At 42.4% G+C, this 25,447-nt stretch overlaps 1 protein-coding gene across 1 annotated transcript in view; it reads left to right on the top strand.

Moving 5' to 3' along the window:
• Nucleotides 1-25,107, top strand: part of GPR39 (G protein-coupled receptor 39) — a 206,453-nt gene extending 181,346 nt beyond the window's left edge. The window contains exon 2 of the mRNA XM_081262173.1: nucleotides 24,588-25,107. Coding sequence (XP_081118299.1) covers nucleotides 24,588-25,102 — 515 coding nt within the window. The 3' untranslated portion in view covers nucleotides 25,103-25,107. The remainder of the gene's footprint in view (nucleotides 1-24,587) is intronic.
• The last annotated feature ends 340 nt before the right edge of the window (nucleotides 25,108-25,447 follow it).

Below are 25,447 nucleotides of genomic sequence, written 5' to 3'. Positions count from 1 at the left end.
CCTAGGAGAATAATGTGGGAGTGGCACAATTCTTGCTTGTCTCTTTGGTTTGGGAAAGAAACCTGCTGAAGACTGCCGCCGGCTCCCAGAGTCTGCAGGTGCTGTGACTGGGGTTTAGGCCACTGGCAGCCTGGCAGCCTGAGTGTAGTTAACCTCTGTTTAGAGGCCCTGGCAGCTATACCCAGCCCAGGCATCTTCCAGTAGATGGGGTTCCTGAAGTGGGCTCTTCATTCCAATAGGTTTCCTTCTCCTCCTGAGGTCAACCCTGCTCTACACAAGGTCACTACCAGGCACACACTCATCCTCTCGTTTGCTGGGTCCAGAGCTAAATTTGTTTTGAGTTCTTGGCAGCCACTGAAGGTAGCAGCCACTTCAGGACCATGGGTGGGGGTAGGGGGGTAGGAAGGAGATGGCTGAGAAATCCAGTGCAAGATTAAGCAGGCGCAGTTAATGGCCCTACTGCCGGCTTCATATGTCCCTGGCTGGCGTGTCCACCCACCTGTGCCACTCAGTGCAGTCCCAGGAGGAAAGGGAGAACTATATTCCTCTCTTCCATCCTTCAAGAGCATAACCCTTGTTTCAGACAACACCAGACCTTGTTTATATAGAGACAGGCATAGAGAGGCCAAGAAATCAGAGGGAGCTCAGATTCCAACCCTGTTCTGTCAAGTTGTGCTCCATTTCTTTGGGTAGCAGGGCAGCAGGCTTCTCCCTAGAGTGGGAGGTACATGGGAGGTTGTTATGTAGGATGTAGGATGTCTGTGTTCTGTGTCGTGTCTGGTGGAGTGACACTAGGAAGGGAAGGTCACCATATGATTGGTGCATGTTAGACCTGCCTTTTCTGCACTTGCCTGCAAGTTAGGAGATTTGGTCTCAGAGCCTCCCTGTGTGCTCATCAGTCCTTAGGACTTAGTGACCTTTGTCAAAGGTATCTCCCCTGCTTTCCCCTCAGTACCTACACACAGAGCCAGGCTTCGGCACTGCCTCAGCCCTGCCCAAACTCTCTGAATGAAGCCTGCCCTCAGGCCCCCACCTCCACCATGTGCAGCTTTGCCCTTCCTGATGGTAATCTAATAAATCCATTGGTGTCCACATGCTCAACTCCTTGGTTAGGCCTCTGTGGCTTCATGTGTGCCGTCTGTCCACTTGTGTCAGTCAGTTGAGATACACCCATGCAGAATGCAGATTCCTGAGGAATGAGGTCTGGAAATCTGTGTTTGTCACCAACTCCCTAAGATATTTTTATTTGCATAAAAGATAATTAATTACCAAATGGTTCCTTACTGAGTTGGTCCTAGAAGCTCAGAGACCACACAGTCCCCAGGCTCACTGCAAACACTGCCCTGGAGTGCCCATGACTCACATCTTGTCTCAGAATCTCCTTCCACCATGAACAAACAGATCAGGTGTTCTGCATAGACAGGAAAACCATGGAATGAGGGTTCTTGCTTCTGCAGGGTACCTTCCCTGCATGCCCTCCAGTATCTCTTGGGGCCAAGGTTGCCCAAATAGTTTCCTCTACCTCTTTTTTCTTTTCTCTCTCCTTCATCCAGTGGGGCCCATTTAACTCATCAACCCGTGACCTTCCTGTATTTGATATGTCTTCTCTCCAGAAGAATCTGGAAAGGTCTACTCTGTGTCTCTTCCACTCGGATGGTTTTTCTTTGGCTGCAGCTGTTTGTCTGGCTTTGGCTCCAGCCCCCAAGGCCCTTTCCCAGCTGCAATGGAAAGTTTCCTAGTTCCTGCCTCCTGTCCAGAGCTGGCTGTACTCAGGTGAATTCCCTTAGCTCATTACTGAAGCGTCTCCCAAAGGACAGGTTACAGGGGGAAAAAAAGCATCTCCAGCAATGCTGCAGACGACCATGACTTAAAGCTTACAGCTCGCTGTACCTGGTGTCCAGGGCTGCCAGGCCTGTGGTCTGAGCAGACCATGTGGAGAGAGTTAGCAGCACCATTCAACTTAGACTAAGCACTGCTTCACTTTGTTTTCCAGTTGAGTCATTAGGGGGAAGCATTTCCTGCCATCTGCAATGCCGGCTCTTTGTAGGATAGCCAGTGCCTTACAGAGTCAGAGGTGTCTCTATCACCTTCAACCTTGAGCACATGCTAGAACGCCCAACTACTCTAATATTTGCCAAGTTGCCATTTTGAGGTCTAAGTAGGAACAGTATGAGTGCTGCAGAAGGGGTAGTATGGCAGAGGCAGAAAGACCCCCCAGATCAAACCCTAGCTCCAGCCTGGTAGCTGGTATCTTTGGTGGCCTCTAATTTTCATCTATTAAGTACATTGAATGATGTCCACCTTCCAAAGTTATTGTGAGGATTAAAATTGTAAAGCCCTAAGGGGGACCTTGGATAAGTTAATCGACTGCAGCCTTTGGTTTCCTCATTCTTAGTAAGAAGGCATTTTGTCTGTTTCCAGCTGTGGTCCATGGGGTGCTGGGGGGCCAGGTGTTGTTAGATAGGTCCCATCACAGACTCCGGCTAATGATGGAATGGATACACATGGAGAGGCCACTCCTCCACCTGACTCTGCTCATCCTCTCTTGACCTCACCCCATTCCCCTGCTCAAAGGAAAGGGGAGGATTCCTGGGCTGGGGAGAGATTCTTAAGAGGCTTCTCAACCATCCAGAGAGGCAGCAGGTATTATCTGTTGGACAGAAGAAACCCCAGTGGAGAATTTTTCAGTGACTTTTTAAAAGCCACACAGGTGGACGAATCTAGTGCCTTGGACTCCAGGCTCCAGATACCTTAAAGGAAAATCTGAAGGCTGGAGGTGAGCATGGAAGAAAAATAAGGAGAGGAGGGTAGGAGGAGGAAGAGGGTAAGGGTGGGGTGGACAGGAAAGTTGTGTAGGTGCCACCACAAAGTCAGGGACAAAGTTAAAAGTTTATAAACTTTTCTCTCCACACCTTCTCCCTATGGCCCTCCAAAAAGCAGAAGGCAAATTAACTCAGAATACAGAGCCTTGGTCTGGAAATTGGAGCATAAAGTTTCTGATTTAGTTTCAGCTCTGCCACTAACTAGCTGTGTGACTTTGGCTAAGTTTTCTAACTTATATGGGCATTTCTTTCTTCCTCTTTGCAAAGTAGAAAAGCTGGATGGAAGTGATCTTGTCTAACACTAAAAAATTTCAGTTTGTTTAAGCAAAAATCCCGAGGTCCTGTATGTTGCAATTCCTTTGAGATGGAAAAGCCAGCAAAAATTGCCTTGGGACCAGCACTTACTTCTTTTCTTTACAGTCAGAGAAAGTTCTGGAATGACAGAGAAGCCAGAAGCAACCTAGCTGCTGATGCTCAGATAGAGGAGCAAGCCCCACATGCCTTACCATTCCCTTCCCCTCCAACATGGCAGCCCAAGACTCTCTTGCCTCCCAGGGGACAGCTTAATTGATGTCTCAATGGCCTGTATAAGAAGAAGGGTGATTATACAATTTGCTGTGATTGACTGAGTGTCTTAAACAACAGAAATTCAATTTGTCACAATTGGGAAGCTGGAAATTCAAGATCAGGTGTTTCAGGTTTGGGTTCCTCTGAGGCAGCTGTCCTTGGCATATAGATGACCTTCTTCTTTCTTTGTCTTCATATCTTCCTTCTGTGTGTCTCTGGGTCTTAATCTCCTCTTCTTACCAGGACACCAGTCATAGGGGATTAGAGCCCACCCTAAATCATCTCCTTTTACCTAAATTACCTCTTTTTATTTAAAGAACCTCCTTCCAGGGGCTGAGGCTGTAGCTCAGTGGTAAAGTGCTTCCCTCACATGTGTGAGGTACTGGGTTCAATCCTCAGCACCACATAAAAATAAATAAAGATAATGTGTGTTCATATACAACTAAATAAATGTTTAAAAAAAAAGAACCTCCCTCCAAATAGTCAAGTTCTGAGGTACTGGGGGTTAGAGCTTCAACAGACAAATTGAAGGTGGTGGTGGTGAAAACAATTCAGCCTATGATAGTGATAGTAGCATCTATTGTCTACACTAGAAAACTTCTTAAAAACACATTTGAACTTTTTATTGAATGCTTTAATTATACAGCGTGCATCAAAAAGTGAACAACTATATGTTTATAGCTTGAACACACTCACATAACCAAATTGATAAGCAGAGTATTTCTATTACCCCAGAAATCTCTTAAGTGTCTTTGTCCTGATCCCCCCAAGAGTGATCATTATACTAAGTCTTAACACTATGCGATAGCTTATCCTGTTTCATTTTGTATATGAAAAACCATATACTATGTAGTCTTGTGAGTCTGCCTTCTTCACTCAACACTGCAAGATTCACCCTGCTATAGGGTACAATTGTAGCCTGCCCCTCTCCCTGCTATATACAGTATATAATGTTCCATTGTGTGACTATTCCACAGCCACTGAGGAACTTTTGTACAGTTTCCATTTGGTACTATTGAAGTAGTTTGCTGTGGATGTTCTTATGTGTCTTTAGGTGCACAGATTTTATGAATTCTTGTTGTTGTCTACCTAGAAATGGAGTCACTGTGCACATGTGTAGCTTTAGCAAACACTTCAGAGTAGTTTTTTCAATGGAGTTGGGCCAAATTATGCACTCCCACTAGCAGTGTAGGGGAATTCCCGTTGTTTGGTATTCTTATATTTCCCCTTTTTATTTTAAGCATTCAGTATCTCACTATGTGCATTTCTCTGATAACTTATCGTCAGAGTCATCTTTGCATTTGGGTATTGGTCATTTAGACACTCTCTTTTGCGAAGTGCCCTTTCAAGTCTTTTGTCCATTTTTCCCTCCCTGGACTGTCTGCCTTTTTCTTGGTGTTATGTGGGAATGCTTACCATATTCGATGAGTCCTCTGTTGATGCTGGACAATTTTGAAAATAAAAGAGGGGAAATAATAGGAGTAAGAATGAAAGAAGAATCGTGTTTTCAGAGCACAGCTTTACAGGGCTCTCAATGGCTTCCATTCCTGCATCTTTTGAAGGTGTTCGCCTTCAGAGTGCAGGACTGGGATGAATTTTTATTCCCATGTGACACTGATTGAGCACTCAGCTTTCTCCCTGTCCACGATTTGCATTAGGATCATTGTACTTCTGACATTTTATGATCCTTTAAGTCCAGCCACCTAATTTTATTAATTAAAAAAGAAGCCTGGAATGGTTAAATGGCATCCCAAAGGTCACACAGCTGGTTGGTACAGAGCTGGGACTGGAATACAAGGCTACCATGCTCTCTCCAAAGGAATTTTGATAAGTATTCAATATTTAAATTAGTGCACAAAAACTTTGACCATGTGCAAGTTCATTGATATGCCCTGATATCTGTTTAAGCATTAGGGATGGAGGGAAGGCCCTGGCCTGGAAGTCAGAAGACTCAGATACTTATGGTGCTGGCTCCCTGCTAACTGTCTGCTTTCTCACTGGTCAAATAATAAGGTCCCACAAGTGTGTCCCCTGACATCCCTGCCAACTCTAAGTTCTAAATTCAACAATATCTTGCAAGAGGGAAGAAGAAGAAAAAAAGAAGATAGCTGTTGTTTTGTAACAGGAAACAGTAAATAAGCATAGATTTCCTGTGAAAGGAAAGGATTGGATTTCTGTTGTCAATAACGAGAAAGGGGAGAAATTGGGCTTCAAATAAAAAGTCCCAGTGATATGAGTAAGGGAGAACAGCTATCCTTCTATCTTCCTCTTACTTCAGATGGGCAAAAGCCAGTGTTTATTGGCAGGTGGAAGGGTTCATGTTATGCTGGAGAGACTGAGTGATGTCACCTTAGAGGGCTGAAGAATCTAATTTGCCCATCACGAAATGAATTACAGTAGATGGGGTAGAGAGAGAAGATGGGAGGGGAGGGGAGGGGGGATAGTAGAGGATAGGAAAGGTAGCAGAATACAACAGTCACTAATATGGCATTATGTAAAAATGTGGATGTGTAACCGATGTGATTCTGCAATCTGTATTTGGGGTAAAAATGGGAGTTCATAACCCACTTGATTCTAATGTATGAAATATGATTTGTCAAGAGCTTTGTAATGTTGTGAACAACCAATAAAAAAATAATAATAATTTGCCAATCACTAAAAAAGCCATCTCTGTAATTGGGATACTGGTGGTTGGAAGTAAAAAAAAAAAATGGTATTCAAGTTGGGGGGGGGGAGGAAAAGAAATGGCAAAATGTATTAGCTCATGTAATTGAAAAGTCTACAGGTAGAACTTATTTTAGGATTGGAAGGATCCAGGCTCAAATAATATTTGAAATCATAATCTCTTTCTTGCTTTCTCTTCTCTCCCTCTCTTTGTATTGATAAAGGAGAGCCTTCAGGGAATGCTCTGCCATGCTGGGCAGTCATAGTCAAGTGTTCATAGGCTGGCATTTACCCTGTTTAGCGATTCCAATTGATGATTTCTTCCTGGGATTTGCAACCATGTCTGAGGGCTGGCCCTGGGTGGCCTGATTTGAGTCCCATGTTTATCATGGATGGAACTGACCACTGTGGTTCTGCTTGTCCACTGCTTCACCATAGCAGCACTTTTGGGGGTAGAGTGTGGGGCCAATCCCCAGTGAGTCAGCAATAGTAGAGGATTATCAGGATGGTCTTAGCAGAGGAAGGGAGGATTCATTCAAGGCAGGTGCAAAAACTGATGTCCACCTTACCACCTGAGTACCACAGGGATCTTAAAAGCATGCTTGAGGTGGGATGGTAGCAAAGATACTTCTTTGTCTTTCCCTCATACTCAGGATTCCAGAAAGCAGAAAGGAAATAACATGTAGTGAGTACTAATATACCAAGTATTGACATAAATCTCACTTTGTATTCCATTCATCCTGCAGGGAAGATATTAATTTCCCCATTTCACAGTCAATGAAATTGAGAAAAGAGGTTGGTAACTCGCTCCTCAGGGTCAAGTGCTAGTCAGTGTGGGGGTTCAGTTGGGGTCATGACTTTAAATCCCCACTCACTGCTAGTGTTACCTTCAAAACTGGAGCATCAGTGTCCAGAGTAGCATGAATCATAGACATCTGAGTTGAACGAGAGCCCTGGCCAAGGGTAAGGGAAAAGGTCTGACCTGGACCCTGCTCCTTTCCTTGCAGCTGCCCTTCTGAACAACTTTGGATGAATCTCTCACCTATTCTGGGCCTCCCTTTCCTCAGTGATGGCATGGCCAGGGGTCGGTCTGTCTTGACTTCTCCAAGGCCAGTGGTGGCCCATCTGTGATCAGGTGAGGGAGGGAGCCTGGTTGTGCCTGTGTTGATACAAACAGCAAGATTGCTTCCTAGGGTGGCTCTGGAGTTACACACTGGGCTGCTGCTGCTTCCTCTTTTTCTCCAATTATTGGTGCATATCAATGATACAGATGGTGGGTTTCATTGTTGCATATTTACATATACATGAAATTAATCTGGTTATTTTTACTCCCCAGAATGCCCTCCCTCTTCCTGATCCCCTCCCTCTACCCTAATGTTCTCCCTCTACTCTCATGGCAAAGGCGTCCCTTTTTATCCCTCCAGGTTGCACATATGAGAGAAAACATATAATGTTTCTCTCTGAGTTTGACTTTTTTTCTCTCAAAATTATGGTCTCCAGTTCCATCCATTTTCCTACAAATGACATAATTTCCTTCATCCTTATGGTTGAATAAAACTTTATTGTGTATATACACCATATTTTCTTTATCCAATCATCTGTTGATGGATATCTCGGTTGATTCCATAACTTGCCTATTGTGAATTATGCTGTGAAAACATGGGTATACATGTGTCTCTAAAGTCTGCTGCCTTTAATTCTTTTGGACAGATACTCAGGAGTAATATAGCTGGATCATATGGTAGTTCTATTTTTAGCTTTTTGAGGAACCTCCAAACTGATTTCCATAGTGTCTGTACCAATTTACATTCCCACAGTGTGTAAGAGTTCCTTTCCCCTGCATCCTTGCTAGGATTGATTGTTGTTTGTGCTATTGATCACTGCTATTCTAACTGGAGTGTACACTCAGGCTTCTGATCAGGCTTATTTCCAACATGCACCAGGCCAACCTGGTCCCCCATGCCCCTCATTCTTTTTTAGTGCCTTGAATGTTGCCTTCATTTCCTACCTCAAATGCAACTCAGAATGTGTGTGTCCACTACACACACACACACACACACACACACACACAAAACATCTTGATCTTGCTCCTGCTGATGGCCACCACCCCCTAATTACCTTGTTATGCAAGCACTTATTCCCAGTGGAGTGTCAAGGTTTCTGAAACTTTCCTGATGCCCAGAGGCTTTTACCACCATCTGCCTCCCAGTTTGACTTTTCTGGTTGTACTCCTTTGCCTACAGGAACTGTTTAGACTCCTGCATCTTTTCCCAGTGTGTCTCAGACTTGGTTCAGAATGCCACAGGCCTGCTGTTCTATAACCCTTCAGATTCTAGTGTGATGTCAGGCAAAGCCTTGGCAGGAGTTAGCAGGAGTCCTGCTTCCTACCATTGATGGCCAGGAGGTAGCCTCCCAGAGGAATCACTGAGCTACCCCTTTGCCCTCCTGTCCCATCTCTGTCCATGCTCTAGAATAATCTGAAGCCACTGATTTCTATGCATATTTTTCTGGGGTAGAGGTGGAAAAGGTGTATCTGGTTTTAAGTACCATGGTGTATGTGTTTGTGTGTGTGTGTGTGTGTGTGTGTGCGTGTGTGTGTGTCTGTGAGAACATGCATGCATGAATACAGTAGATTCTGGTTTAATCTGAAATCCAGGAGGATGGGACAGTGGCACATATTTCAAAGAGATTCAATATTCTTTCATACTTTTAATAAGCACATATTGAAAGCCCTACTGGGCTATACCAGTCATGAGTTGGTGGTTGGGACATGAGTCTTGCTCTCCAGGTGCTCACAGTGAGCCAGGCAGGGACACTGATATGGAAGAAAAGAGGAGGTCTGGGAAGGTCCTTTTTCATTTAAAAGTCAGGGAGCTCTTCCCAGAGGAGAGGATACTGGAGCTGGTTGGAGTCTTCTATCATCTACCTTAGGTAGAGAGATAGAGCATCCCAGAATTGTGAGCCTTTCTGAAAAGTTAGAGTGAGTACTGGGATCACAGGAGGATTGGTAGGAAGGTTTGGAATACAGACAACAGGTAGCTCATGAAGGGCCTGGAAGTGATGCTAAAACACTTGGGCTCTAGTGTAGGCACCATGTCTACTGGTATCTTGTTAAAATGCAGATTACAATCACCAGGTCTAGGGAGAGGTCTGAGATTATGCAAATCTAACAAGTTCTCAGGAGATTCCATGGACCACACTGTGTAGAAAGACAAGGCAATTCAATCACTGAGAAAGTACATAAATGAATTATTATAATCCCTTGAGTCTGAGTGACTGGAAATTCTAAAATTCATAAATGTACTGTCTAATTTTGTTTGTGTAATGCCCCCTGTAAAATGTGATTCATACAGCCCATAATTTTTATTTTACTTTTTAATTTAATTTTACTTTTTTGATAATGGAGAATGAGCTCAGGGGTGCTTTACTACTGAGCTCTATCTCCAGTCCTTTTTTTTATTATTTTAAATTTTGAGATAGGGTCCCTCTAAGTTGCTGAGGCTGATCTCCAACTTGAATTCCTCCCACCTCAGCCTTCAGAGTTGCTGGAATTACAGACATTCACCACTGTGCTGGCCAATCCATAATTTTTAGATGAGGATCCTGTAGTACCAGTTAAACAACCAGAATCTTATAGCTATAAAAGGCCTCAGTTATCTAAGATTATCCCTTATTATACAGGTGAGGAAACTCATCTGTTATCTTTGAGATCATTCCAGGTCCCAAACCCCAAGTTTCAGTGACTTGAATGTGCTGTTCCATAGTCACTTAGGTCTTTAAGGACAAAGGCTGGAAAAATTTCCAAGCTTGCCTCACTCTGTGAGCCAGCTTCTAGGTGTTATGGTGAGATGGCAATAAGTCACGGAGTCAATCTTAAAGCAAGGGACAGAACATCTTTATTTACCAGCTGGCAGGCCAAGGGGCAGGCTGCAAGTCTACATCCTTTGATCCCCTCCAAGGGTTAGAGCAGAACCTTTATAGTTCAAAAGCACATTATTGACAAGTGGCTGTTGCTATGATTTAAAACCATAAACAAGCATCATGAGATCTAAAATCATAAGCAGAAGGGGAAGTGAGTCAAAATGATCCTAGTTGAGTACAAGTTAAAGAATGGTTACTAACATCTAGACAGTCCTTCTCTGACAGGGTACATTGCCCAAGAAAAATGGGAACCAAAAGGAGAACAATTTTACATTGTATAAGAAAAACAGTTGTGATTCTAAACAGGGTGTGCTAAGCAGGATCAGGATGGAAGAGACTGAGTTTTCTCATGGGAGAAGAATTTCTTCCGAGACATGGAGTCTCAGGGTAAATGGAGATATAACTCAAAAGTTTGGTCATTGCCCATATAGACTGCCCCAAAACATAGGTTCAGCAGCTGTGGGATTGGATTTCTGGAAGAGGATTTTGAGCAAGGAGACATGATGCTGGGGGTGACAAACTTGGAGAACATCTTTAATTAAAAGGTTTAAATTTTATTCTGTCTTCCACTTATTTTATTTTGTATTCTGAACCAGATTGGTTCAATGTAGTGCATCTCACTTTTTCTATTAGCAACATAAGGATAAGAGTTTCTACTACTTCTACTTCTCTGCTCAGTTGGGAGAATGAAGTCGACAGTTTTCGAATGTATTGTGTCCCCACCATGTGTCCAATGCTATGCCAGGCAATGCAGGCACACAACAGGACAGGTCCACCTCCTAACCCACATGGAGCTCACATGACAGAGAGATGGACATAAACAACACAAGCTTCAACTAAATTATGTTCAAATGCACACAGCATGGGCAAGAAGTACAGGAGTTTGTAACAGGAAGACCCAACCAGGAGGTCTCAGGCAGCTTTTCATTTATGTTGAAAAATGAATGAGGATATAAGTGAGGAAAAAGACTGGCTGGGGAAGAGTCCTGGGGCTGGAGGGAGTTGTGGCTCCAGAAAACCAAGAAAGGTTTGGAGTCTGATGCAGAGTCACTAAATAGGAGGGTGGTGCATGGAGACATGAGATATGAACTGGGTCAGATGTTGTGGGACTTGTTAGGGATTGGGGGCTTTATGCTGAAGTTAATAATAAGTCATTGAAGTGTTTTTAGCAAAGGCAGGGGACATGAACTGTTTTGTGACTTACCATGATATCAGCTTATGCAGAGAATTGCTTGATCATGAGTGACTATCAGGATTGAGTGGTGGGGGAGGCTCTCAGGTCCAGATAGGAACTAACGGTACCTCTGTAAGAGTGGTGGCAGTGGGAACAGTGAGAAGAATAGATGTTGGATATATAGTGACAGGTTTAGGGATTGAGTGGGTGTGAGAGTGAGGGAGGAGGAAGTAGAACAGGAGGGATTTTCAGTCTTCCAGCGAGGGGAAACTCAATGTGTGGTGGAAGAGGATATTCTGATTGTCATTACTGGATGGAGAACAGCTTTGAGTGGGGGGCTGGTCATTAATTCCGTATGTATTGTCTCATTATGGACCATCCAACCTATCCAAGCCATGACACTGGGTAGAGAGTTGGCTGTGACATCCTGGCTATAGACGTCTACAGAGGCAAGGGACATTGATTTGAGGATTTTCTAACCCTAGAGATAGTATTTCAAACCAGAGGTGCCTATCAAGAGGGAGTGAGAAGTAGAGAGCTGAGGACAGTACCTGAGGTGCTTGCCACTTGGCGATCAGGTGAAGAGACAGCAAATAAGGAAATAGATGAGAACGAGCTTTAAAAATAGATGCAGGATTTTTTTTTTCTGTTCCACTGTACTGTACTCATTATGTGTAATAATGCTACTCTCTGACACTTATTGCTGCCTTTGGATGAGAGAAATTATACTTAATGTTCCCCAACCTGTGAGACTATTTCTTCAAAGTTTGTTACCCCATCAAAAGAAAAACCCACCAGGAGAGATTTATTCTTATCATGTCATGCAACAGTCATTTCATTTTCAAATCATTAATGGGAAGGCATCCTCATCTAATCGTTCTCCTGCAGAACACTCTCTCAGAAGCCTGATACCATCTCCTCAAACTTCCTCGGAGCTTTACTGATTTCAGCTGGGACCCTGAACACTGCTAAATCAAACACAGGATGAGCCCAGCTCCCGGTGTTCCTCTTTTGGTATCTCTCAGATCAGCTGATTTCATTTTTTTGCTTCTGGTCCTGGAATTCAGCTGTAGATTCTTCCAAGAATTTCATTGCTAACTTACATGAGATAAACAGATAATAGAGAACTGGACTCATTTTCTAATTTACTTTGAAAAGTGATTTCCAGATTGCATTTAGGGGGAGGGGCTGAGTCAGCCTGGGAAGGGTGAAAACAGTCTTCAATTCAGAATTTAAATACATTTTCACAGGAAAATTGTCTTCCTAGGAAGTTCTCCTGAGCACCCGAGGAGGGGTGGGATGGGTGTTCTTGCCTGCCATAAAAGAAACCTAATCAAAAGCAGACAATCTGCAATGGTCTAGCCTGCTAGATTCCTATTCAAAGTTAGTTTGCTTCTTTTGATTCCATCAAGCATCTCTCTTAGTAACAGAAAAGTTTACTGCATTCACATTAAATGTAAAAGGGCACTTTCTTGACAATACCTTTCTTGGTCATTGAGATGCATTAGAGGAGATCTTTATTTCTTGACAGCTGAGATTCTGTTCTTCACCATAAAGAAATTCATTTCTGAACTTGTGGCCATTTAAATTGAATTATTTTAGTTTACATTGGAGACTCAGCAAGCATTTGATCTTTGATCTCCTGAGGTGCTTCTCAGCAGATGAGGGTCGGCTGGGGCAGTGCATTTGAGCCCATGGATTCTGAACCAGGTGCCCTGGGTCAAACTTCAGGCACTGCTATTTGCCAGCTGTGTGAGTTTTATAGGTCATTTAACTGACCCATATCTCAGCTTTCTTAATTGTTTAATAGCAATGGAATTAAGTAGAGGACATCTTGTAGAGCTTAAGCAAGTGTAAGTTAAGCACTTAGAAGAGTGTCTGTGATACAGATGCACTATGTTAATTTTAGCTGTGTGTTAGTTATCTCTATCCTGGGGCAGGTGGTTAGACTGTATAATAAGTGGCACAAGCTTCCATTCATCAATGGCTATTAAGCTCAGTGCTTGACATGTGTTCATCTCCTTTAGCTGTTCTTGCAGGAATGAAAAGGATACTATAATTTTATCCATTCCACAGAGATATGAGCCCATAGTCACACAACTAATAAAAGTAAAGGGGCTGAGATCCAAACCCATGTTGACTCCAAATCCCACACTTGCCCCCTTCATTGTACAGTGGGAGTGAAGGATAAAGGAAAGAAGCAAGAAATGAGGTCCCTGGAGTAGATGTTTTCTTGCACAATTAACCAGGTGACCAGACAGTTTTGGTGTATTCCTGTCCCTTGTCATATCCCTTCTGGGGAGGAGCTGAGTGAGGATAGAGGGTTCAGAAGGGCTCAGGGCTCAGGGCTTCCTGGGATTTGAATTTTTTCCCTCTTCTTGCAGTTTTACCTTCTGTTAATTTCATCCTTTTTACATCCTACACTTCTCATTCTTTAAACTCAGAATACCTATATGTATGTGTGTATTGTGGATGGCTAGCCGACTCAAAAGTCCCAGGGCAGAATGGTGAGAGTTCCATTTCCAGGTAGTGGAAAGAACTTGGGGTTATTAATCCTGGTCCTCTCTCTGCTGTTGATTAGTAAGATAAACCTGGGAAAGGGACCTCATTTTTCTGGCTTTTATCTGTGAGGTTGGGATTGGTTGAAATCTGACATCTTCTGGTGTTGGTCAGCCTTTCCCTGAATCTCTGACCTCTGGGCATGTTGGTGGTGAGGTAGTGATTGTGGTGATGATAATGGATGAGGTGATGGATGGGTGATGATGATGTAGCAGTAGTGGAGGTGATAATGATGATGGGATGGGGATGTCATGGTGATTGTTGTAGAAACCAAGGTGGAGATAAAGATGATGATGGAGGTGCTGGTTCTAGTGGCCTGGTTGTTTGAGAGATGGAAATGATCTTGGAGGAGAAGGTAGTCTTAACCATCAAAGGCTCTTATCTGGAAGCCAGCACTTTACTTAGCACTGTGCCTTCATCTGACGTTCAACCCTCCCAGCACTGGTGTTATCTCCATCTTGCAGATGAGAACCCAGAGCTTTGCAGAGTGAAACTGAGTGTGCCTTTGCTGGTAAAGGTGCCCAGATCATGTGGAGGCAAAGCCCAAGATAACCAGGTAATACTTTCTCCAGATATTGTGACACTCAGGGGCAGAAGAGGAATCAGTCTGTCTATCTTCAAGTTCCAAATCCTCTTCTACGATAATCTAATTTTGCCAATAGGGAAATTGGGGAATTATAGTTGTCAGATTTAATTCTCGTGAGGTCACACAGTATAGAATATAGACACAGTGCCTTCATTGGGTGCTTTTCTGGGTATTTCCTCTTCATCTCTCTTTGGAGAACAGCTCAACTCTCTCTATTGGTCTTTGCCTGCAACTTCTCTGACAAAGACCTGGAGTATCTTCATGGGAGACTGTGATTTATAGGGCACTCAAGATAAAGTATTTGGGACAGATGAATGTCTTCCAACATGTCTCTTTGGTAAATGTGGTTTTCTATATTCTTTTTCACTCAGTGACCTTAATTTATATTCTATCTCATAGAGCCCTCGTGGAGAGCATCAAGGAAAGAAGTCAGTGTCAGTCCAGAGGGGGTTTAAGTCTAAAACTGCTAGTCCCTGAAAGCAGTTGTCACAATCCAAGACTCTCTAATCCCCCCCCCCCAGTCCTCTTTCTTTGTGTAGGGGTTCTGATCTTGCTTGAATGAAGTTTATTATTGCTCAGCTATAGTGCAATGTGCTGAGACTACAACAGTGAAGACAGAGTTCTGCCCTCATAGAGCGTATGGTCTAGTTTAAACTGTAGTGCTATGAGGATGAGTCGGGAGAGAGGTCTTATTGAACTCATGGTAGAGAACTTGCCGTAGACTTGTGTAGACAAGGAAGGATTCCCAGAGGCAATAATAAACAGAAACTTCCAGTCTAAGAGCTGAATAAAGAATGGGCAGCTGGGGCTGACAGGAGGGAGAAAGAAAAAGAGAATGAGGAAGAACAGATGAGGAGGGTGTGGTCCAGGTGGAGAATCAGCATGTGCAGAGGCCTGAGACCAGAGAGACTGGATGGTATAAAGTCATGGAGACTGGTATATAGAAATCCTAGAGGTGTGAAACCCCATACTCTGAATTATGTTTCCCCCAAATTTGTAGGTTGAAACCTTAACACAAAATATGACCATATTTGGATGTGGATAATTAAGGTTAGATGAGATCATAAGGGTGGAAACCTAATCCAATAGCATTGGTGGCCTTATAAGATCTCTTTCTCTCTCTTTCCATCTCTCCTGTTTCTCTCAGAGATCCTGCACCAGGCATTGAATCTTCTAGTACCTTGATCTTGGACATTCAGCTTCCAGAACTGTGAGAAATAAATGTCACAAACTGGCTGTTTAATGCACCCATATTTAGAAAAGGGAAGGAAGAAGCCACCTTTAATTCTTATTGCTAATTCCATAGCAGTAGCATGAAGTGGTAGCTGCTATCTTGCTTTATCTTTTGGATAATATAAGTCAAAAATACCTCCTATACCCCACCTTTAAGAGACTGGTTCCCTCTCCTGGGCTGCAGAAGAGGCCTCCAGGAAGGAAGCTCTGACTCTGTGCTCTTGCCTGGCCATGCAGGGGACCTCACCCATCTAGAAAGGAAGGGTTCCTCTGCCTCAGTCATAGACATTTATCACTGATTCTTTTAGGCCCAATGAGAACCTCAGGAAAAAAGATGAGGAGGGAGTAGGATCGCAGGAACAAACTTATCTTGACACTCTTGAAATGCAGAGGCTACTTTTGCAATATGGCTTGCTCTGGGAGCATGCAGAGGGCAAATTTCACTAGACTGAGAGACTCTATGTTTGGACTCCCAGGCTGTGCGAATTTGGTCACCTTATCACATATCTCTGGGAATTTTGCTGGCTCACCAGTATACACTAATCTCAGGTCTTTTCACTACCAGGTTTCTATGATTTTAATTCTCTAATATTCTCTAATACAAGGAATTAAATTATATTAGAAAGTGCAGACTTTCAGCTGTTAATCAGTGTTAACCTGGTATGCCTAGTGCTGGGTGGTGGGAGAGGCCCCAGCTGGGACTTTCCCTATTGCATGGTCCACAGCTCCCTGGAAGATTTGGGGTGCATCATGTCCCTGTTATCACTACCCACTGCCATACTGTGTGCCACAGGTAAAAAGCCTGTGGCTTCACCTGCCATGCTGAGAAATAGCTATGGGCCTATGTAGCTATACCACACTTGAGGGTTTTACTATCAGAGCATTTAGAGCAGGGTGTTTGCATAGAAAGTCACACCAGCCACAGACAGTTGAGATCCACATAGAAAAATATTTATTTAATGGATTCCAGTTGTTCATTTTCCATGCATCATAAAGGAACATAGGCACTAAACCACAATGACGACCCTAAATGCTATTTACTTTGAGTGCAAGTGGCTGTCATACAGCTCCTAGACAGGAGGGCTTATTTTAGAAATATATATTTGTTACTGTAGCGATTTATAGTTTTCTTCTTGTACTGAAGCTTGTAGAGCATAATGAGGATGTAATGGTTATCAAATTGTGAGCCATTTGGAATCTGCTTCTGTGCCACATTTCAGAGGTCTCTGGCCTCCACATGGTGGATGGAGTCACACTGAGGAGAGAATTTGTTCCTGGGCTCCATCAAATTGCTGGGGCAAGGATGGGACATCAAACCATCTGTCTTTGTAGACAGAAGCAGCCATCTGTGGCATTTACATCATTTTAAAGCTGTGGCCTGTGCCCTTCTTTGGAAACCAAACCCCAACAGCTCTTCTATCTTCTAAAGAAAATTTCTCAATAAGAAAGAGGATAAGGAGGCAGATTTGTTTAGACAAGGGTCACTAAGCTTAGAAGTCACTGCAAGTTGTCCAAGAAAAACTTAGCAGAGTCAGAAGACATGGGACCTAGAGGGGGCTCTCAGTGGTGAGTGCACCTCAGTTCATGTCTAGCTACATCCCATTTGAGCTGAATCTATAGCCTCTCTACTTTACTTTGGCAAAATTAGCAATGAGTGTGAAGCACTCCCTGGCATCCAGCTGCTGGCTATTCTGCAGCTGATTCAGTCATCTTCTCAAGCCCATCTGAGAAAAATAATGGAAAAGGAGAGGTATGAGCTGACAAGGTTGCATGTGGCTTGCTTTGTGGTTCTTGGAAAACATGGAGGAGTGGAAAGGGAGGAAAAGCAGACCAGAGAGAAAGGGAGGTGCCATTGCTTAACATACTGGAGAAACATGTAAAAAGAGAGACCCATGGAGGTGAAAGAGGAAAGGAATGGGGGGAAATGAGAAGACAGAAGGAAAGGGATACAGAGGGAGAAAGAAGATATGAAACAGGACCAAAAAGGAGAGCTGGCTTCTCAGAAAGGAGAGGACCTAGCAGGGTGGTCATTAGGAAGAGGAACCAGATGGAGGCAATTCTTAATTATTGTCAGTTCAGACCACAGATACTTATTAAAATATGATTCCCCAAAGGCAAACAGGAGACAGTGATTGGGCCCATGCTCACTGACATGGGCTTCACCTCAATTTATGCTTCTCTTAGACTGTTTTCTCCAGCTGGAGCAAGCACCATTATCGTCTGGAGAACTTGTTCACTCCTGATCACAGAACTCCACTCCCAAAGTCCCTAATTGTGTACCTCTGGGTTGGGGCCTGAAAATTTGCATTTCTAGTTATGTTCCCAAGTGGTGCTGATACTGCTGTTGCAGGGACCCCTCTTTGAAAAAGAACCACGGTTTAATGTTACTCTTTTCTTCCTACTCTTCCTCCCTGCTCTGTTCATAGTTGCTCTCATTATATCAAAGAAGACATTTGGTAAAGAGTAACATTAAACAGAGACATGAGATGGGAGGGAAAGGGAGAGAAAAGGGAAATTGCATGGAAATGAAGGGAGACCCTCATTGCTATACAGAATTACATATAAGAGGTTGTGAGGGGAATGGGAAAATAAACAAGGAGAGAAATGAATTACAGTAGATGGGGTAGAGAGAGAAGATGGGAGGGGAGGGGAGCGGGGATAGTAGGGGATAGGAAAGGTAGCAGAATACAACAATTACTAATAGGGCATTATGTAAAATTGTGGATGTGTAACCGACGTGATTCTGCAATCTGCATTTGGGGTAAAATTGGGGGTTCATAACCCACTTCAATCTAATGTATGAAATATGATATGTCAAGAGCTTTGTAATGTTGTGAACAACCAATAAAAAAAAACAAACAAAAAAAATAAACAAAATAAAGGTATTGTGTCTAACCAAAAAATAAATATTTAAAAAAACTAAAAAAAAAAAAAATGAAAAAGAACCACGGTCTTAGAGATTAGAATCTAAGTCTAGGTTGGTGCTCTATTTGGCTTTCTTGGGTCAGACAAGGTCAGTGAGTGAGAGCAAGGTCTCAACTGGTTTGCAGAAGCAGATTGGCAAACACTAATGTATAAATTGAGAAAGCATTAAAATCTTTTATTGAATGTATTTCTCTTTTCCTGGCTCTTCATTCAACTAACCATATGCTTACTTTCCACTGGCAATTGCTATTTAAATGTCAGTTGACAGCAGATGTTCCTCACCCTACTATATGCCAGTTAATTTATTGTCCACAAACCCTGATGGAGTGTTCTCTAACCATGCTAGTTTCCCATCGTCTCCGCCCATGATTTTGCCACAGCCACCTTGAGCAGGGCAGCTTTCAAGAGATAGGGTGCCATCACATCCTTCTGTCCCATGCTATGCTGTGTCTTTGCCCTTTCCAGTTCTTACTTTCCTTCTGAGGGAAGGTCAGCAAATTGCTCAGCTAAGACTGTTCTCATGGTTCTCAGCAAACCTGCTGCAGCTGCCCTGCTCTCCTCAGCTTCCTACCATCTTTACCTAGGACAAGGTCTGTAATAGACCACAGCCAATTAAAAGATATTTTCTGAGTCAATAAAGTCCAAAGGGAGGGCTTAATTCTTACTAATTATAACCAGAGTTAGAGAGAACTGGAACATATGGGTAGAAATAGGCAGGAAAAGGAAAGAGCAGCCATAATCATTACAGAAATCCCAAATCATCCTCTATGTACTCATTGTACCCTCAAAGCTCTTATATTTTAGTGAACTGTGACTCCAATACTAGGTAGAAGAGCAAATCTTTGGGATTTATTTAAATCATACAAGCTACCTTTATTGAAGGAGAGATCAAGTTTTCAGATCTTTTCTGCTTAGAACTAGCTAAATAACCTATTTTTAGTAGATACTTCTGTAAAATAAACGCATGGATGAAAGGATAGGTACAAGATAGATGATAGGTAAAAATGGACTGATGAGTGGATGAATGATAGGTCAATTAATGGATATGAATGGATGGATGGATAGATAGGTGGAATCCTTGTAATCAGGGTACCAGGTCATGACCTAAAGTCACTTTTTGCTTTTTAAACACTCTCCAACTACCTCGGACTGGGGCTTTATCCTTTGAGAGGGGCTCATGTACTTCAGAATTTTTCCAAATGCCTATTTTGTGAGGACCTAGTTCTAAAGCTGAATTAAGATATTGAGAGGAGATGTTGCATAGACCTGCCTCTCTGCATCCCATGCTGTGAATGGTCAGCACTTGAGCCTAAAATAAGGAATGGAGGGAACTATAGTAAAAAAATAATAGCCTCACTTGGCAACCTGGGCTAGTGTCCAGTGTTGGGATCAGCACTGCAGGGTAAAGGAATTCTGCTTCCCTGACCCATGGAGGTCTTGGGTAAATTCCTTGGCCTCAGATTTCCTCCTCTGTAACTTCTCTTCCTACTCTTCCATTCTCTGAGTCTTTAAGAAAAATTCTGGGGAACACATAAATAGTTACCTTCTCTTTAAAGTTTAGAGGGGAGAAAACAAAGCACGGCATCAGATATATCAGGGATGCTATGTCCCAGGCTGCAGAACCTCAGGCACTTCTGAAAATTAAACCAAGCAGGCTGACTCAAATGCTGTTGAAATGTCAAGCTACTGTGCAGGATGTTGTTGGATGTCTGCTTCCCTCTGTTTTTTTAAACAACATCACTCTGCTGAGGATGAATCTGTGTCATCATCAAATGGCTCTTGTCATTTTAGTGTAGTGATCAAAGAGGAAAAATGAAAGTACTGTTTGCGGAAGAAAACAGATAAAATATGAAGGTATTTCATAACTCAGTATGCAAGGTTGTCTGGAACATAATGCAGATCTATCAATAATTTAGTTAAAACAGTTTACCTGCTTTACATGAGTGAGTTCAGATCACAGATCTTCATTCAAATTCACACTAATGTTATTTAACAGTGGGTTGTATATTACACTACACAGACCAAAGCATTATAGATTTTTTTCCAAGTGTAATATACATATCCAAATGATTGCAATCAAACATAAATTTAGTCAAATCTTTAATTCTCTCTATTAAGGCATGAATAAGACTTTAAAGCTTTGTCTTAGCTACAGAGTAACTGGGACTAGAGTTGAATCAATTGCAAATAGCCAGAATAGAAAGTTACCTTTGGGCATGGTATTTATTCTCAACAGTGTTTCATCTCAAATAATGAACATTTTTTTTCTTCAGATGCAAAAGTGAGCAATTACCTGTCATTATTAAAATGACAAATTTTACAAGGGGACTAGTTTGGCTTCCTTTTCTGGAGAGGCTAACCTCTATTACATCATTCTTGGGTACATGTCTCACATTTGTCATTGACTGTACCTGAGTGCCCAATGCTCCATTTTCTCTAGAACAAAATTATCTTTCAAAACACAGAAAGAAAGGCACCAGTCATTTTTTCCCACCTCCAGTTGAGGTGGGAAAAGTATATTCTAACAGTTCTGCCAGGTAGCTGGCACGATTTCAGAATGGTTAGGCAAAGTTTAGCATGAGAAATGAAAATTACATCTTTGTATTTTCAGAATTAGACTTTAAATAATTTGGAGCTCTCTTCTATGGACAGCTTTATATGAGAAGACTTGATAAACCAAGAATATATACATTATTGCAAATAAAGGCTACATAGGAGATTCCTTGGAGCTTCTGTGGTTAGACAAAACTTATATATATATGGCCAGGAAAACTGCATCTAGGGGAATGGGAAAAAGATGAAATAGGGAGGCTTGACACCTTGGGGAGGGGCTAGGAAGAATTATTTTCATTTTTACTGTCCATACTGGAGTCACTAGCCATATGCGTCTGGACCCCATTAAGATGTATGATGAAAATAAAAGTCACACTGAGTTTTGTAGGCATAGTATTAAAAATGAATGTAAAAACACCTCATCAATAATTTTTATATTGATTACATGTTGAAATTACATGTAAAATTCAATTAAGTGTGCATTTAATTAGGGGACATTATTAAAATTGATTTCAGCTACCTCTACTTTTTGAATGTGACTACTTGAAATTTTTAAATCAAATATATGGCTTACATTATATATTTTCAGTGGGCAGAGCAGCTCTATGTTCATTTTACATGCTAGAATCTAGTTAAGGTTTACTTTTTGGCTTTACTTCTGTAGTTTTCAAGCTGACAACATTGTGTTTTGAGAGAAAAATAGATATTGTGGATTTTGGAACCTGGCAAGCCCATGTCCTGGCTGTAACATTTGGGCAGCTGACCTCCTCTGAGCCTAAACTTTCTCATTTGTTAAATGAATTGCTGTTTTGACCTCCCTGGTCAGAATTCACCAGGTTGATGTCAGGAGAAACACATAACAAATAAGTAGAGTGTTCAGTACAGAAACTGGCATGGAGAAAACTCAGTAACTATTCAGCACTATTCCTGGTTGCATCTCAAGACCTGTCAGATGCATAATTTTAAAATTCTGGTTCATTTCTAATTCAGATCCTTGTGTGGCTTGATCTTCAGGTTTGTACTTGCTGTCACATCTACCTATTTCTATCCCCAGAAAGATGAATTCTCCTTTCTTTTTCTTATCATTGAGAATCTCTGATCTGGTTCCCTATTTTCTGCTACTTATTCAGACTGAGCTCTTTCCCCACTTACTAACTCATTTCAATTTCAGGGCAAGAATTTTATCCCAGCTAAAACTGCAAAGCAAGATACAGCACTTGATCTGCCCCTGTTCCTTTTCTCCTGCCTGGATGCTAGGTCTTGCCTTTTACTCAACTCTGCTTCTTTTGATGGGGTGATTTGTCAAGGACAGTTGAGACCAGACAAGTGCATATGGGAAGCTAACAGAATAAGGGTTGTGTGAGCAAAAGATCAAGAAAAGGAGAAACAAACAGAGAAGAAGAGAAGCATTTTTTTTAACTTCTTACCCCTCGCCTAACTCCCCACTCCCTGCCTTCTTTCTCCTGGTTCTTGCCTGTTGATTTTTAAAAGCTGTGCAATGTTCAGTCCCTGGTAAGGACAAGGTGCTTCTCACCTCCTTCCTAGATTCTGCCACCAGAAGAACAACCTCCCACAGTGTAGCATCTCACATATCTAAAACCATGCACTCAATTTCCATATTCTCAGAAATAACATGTAGTTGTTTTGTGAAATACAGTGACAGGGAAGAGAAAAAAAAAACTGTAAAACTTTGTGAAGATACATAGCTTCCCCAGGTACGGGAAGCTTCCTAGCTCCCTCACAATGAGATGGGAGGAACTACTCACTCAGAACTGCATGGGATGAACACAAGGAGCAGAAACTCAAAAACTAATGTGTGATAGCACAGGTGGCTAGAAGCATCCATGCTCCTCAAGGTCATGAAAAAAGCTCCCTGTTTCTTATGCAAGTGTTTTTTTTTTTTAATCAGAAAAATGTTGACTTTTTTGTTCTCACCTAGCAGCTGTAACTAGGTGATTCAGAATATACTCTTGACTTAAGATGGTACTTTTTTTTTTTTGCCTTTTCATCTGATCAATATGTTTATTTGCCTATTTTTATTTTTAGATTTACTGACTGTTCTCAGGGTAGCAAATTCAAAGAGAAGAAATAAGCAAATTGGTTTATATTTCAAAGCTAGTCAGGTCTAACAGGAAGAACACTTGAAAATTAACAAGAGAGCTGAGTTTTCTAGGCCCTTGTTGCTGATAGACAGGCTTTGTGGAGGACTTGTCCTTAGGGTAGATATTTCCGTGCAAGGGATGGTCAGGCAAGTGTGTGCAGTATGGTCAGGCAGGGCATGGGCACATGGCTATTTTCCTGGAACATTTATTAATAATATTTGCCATCAATCATAGGCAAGAAGTAATCACTGCTGACCATCACTCCCCTAGAAAAATCAGAAGGTTTGAAAATGTGAATGGATTTTTCTTATGATTATGACTCCAATTTAGAAGAGGGAGGAAGCATTCCTGAAAATGTAAATACTACTTTAAGATATCAGCTCTCTACATGGGAACTTATGTTCTGTGCTCTTACTTTCTCTAGAAAAGAGAGCAAATGCCCTGCCGACTCCCTGATCTTTCTTTTGTTTTGTCACTGTAGATCAACTCTCATGATAACGGCAATTTTAGTTGTTTGTGTTCTATCTAGCATCTCTGTATCTGTCAGAATCATATATAGCAATGATTATATAAATCCTATGCAGGCATGTGGACATGCAAACAGATGTTCATACAGCCAACATTTGATCCACGCAGGGGCCACTGAATGGTGTCCCTTTGCTAGGGCCCCATGAATTCTGGGCTGCTGACACTGAGCTACAAAGTCAGTGAGCACATTCCTGGTTGAACTTAGAAAAAGTTGAATATATATATTTACTTTTTGTTTTGTTTTTGGAGAATGTTTCCCACATGAAGGTGGAAGAGGTGATTTATCTAAAAGTGTTTGAAAAGAAGCAGAGGTGCTGTTGCAGATGTGAGCATCATAATTATAGGTGTGCATAGCTAGCACATATTTGTCCAAAAAAACATTCTCAGTGACTGACTATCCCCGATTTTGCTTCCTTGGGAATTGAATGCAAAATCGGTGTTGCTAAATATGCTTCTTCATTAGAGAAAAAATTCCTTCCACTTGACTTAAAAACATCACTGGGTCTTCTTTGTGCAGACCTTCTTTAAAATACAAATATCATTTCATCTATTATGGCTATACAGTATGCAGACATCTGTTGCTTTAAAACAAAAAGACAAAATCAGATTTATGGACAACATGAAATGTTTCCTGGATACACAAGCAACAATGAAAACATTCTTAAAATTAACAGGCATCAACAGGTATAAATACACTGTCTAAAGCATTTAATGGTCTTTAACACAGCCAACTCCCCCGAGCTTGAAACAGCGTTAAATTCTCTTTTGCTAGTGGCAAAAGAAGCTGTCAAGCACAACATTGAAAAATTGGTACCATTTCCTGGCCAGTAAGCACAGAACCAAGGGGCTAAATATTTTATGTTTGTGTTTATTTATTTATTTATATTTATTTATTTTTGTTCTCATGCTGTTTTTTCCCCCTCTTCCTCTCTCTTTCTCCCTCTCCTCCTCAGGGCTGATCGTTGTGACATTAGCAGTATGCTGGATGCCAAACCAGATTCGAAGGATCATGGCTGCAGCCAAGCCCAAGGATAACTGGACCAGGTCCTACTTCCAGGCATATATGATCCTCCTACCCTTCTCCGACACCTTCTTCTACCTCAGTTCGGTGGTCAACCCGCTCCTGTACAACGTGTCCTCGCAACAGTTCCGCAGGGTGTTTGGGCAGGTGCTGCGCTGCCACCTGACCCTGGAGCATGCCAACCAGGAGAAGCGCCTGCGCGCCCACGGACGCTCCACCACGGACAGCGCCCGCTCCGCCCGCAGCCCGCTCATCTTCTTGGCTTCCCAGCGCAATTCTTCTGCAAGGAGAACTAACAAGGTTTTCTTAAGCACTTTTCAAAGTGAGGCCAAGCCCGAGTCTGAGTCTGATCCCCAGCAACTGAGTCAGGAGTCTCCACAGCCCAACTCAGAGACGAAACCAGCCAATTCTGCTGGCGAGAATGGTTTTCAGGAGCATGAAGTGTGAAATGTCAAACAAGGAAACCTTGAGTGGGAACTGGCCCTTCCCCCAAGAAAGCAAGTCACAAAATAAACTGTGCCCCATCCGGGACAGAATGGAAGCTAGCGGCCGTGGAAAGGCAGATGCCCACCTTAGCAGCTTCTAAAGGCTGATTCTGCCAGCCTTGCCTGGCTGGTTAACATGAACCCGGATGCTGCACTTCTGCTCCACTCCCTCCCTTGAGTACACATTGAAAATTCAGTCCGACTGAATTTATTCAGAGCTTACAAAAGTGTTTTACAGGGAGCTCTTTCATTATTTGCAAATGAACGAAAAGAGAACAGACACCACTCTCTACCCAGAATAAAAGGA

The sequence above is a fragment of the Spermophilus citellus genome, assembly GCF_964194105.1.
Source record: "Spermophilus citellus genome assembly, chromosome: 11".
NCBI lineage: Eukaryota > Metazoa > Chordata > Mammalia > Rodentia > Sciuridae > Spermophilus > Spermophilus citellus.
This window is presented reverse-complemented; position numbering and strand designations above follow the sequence as displayed.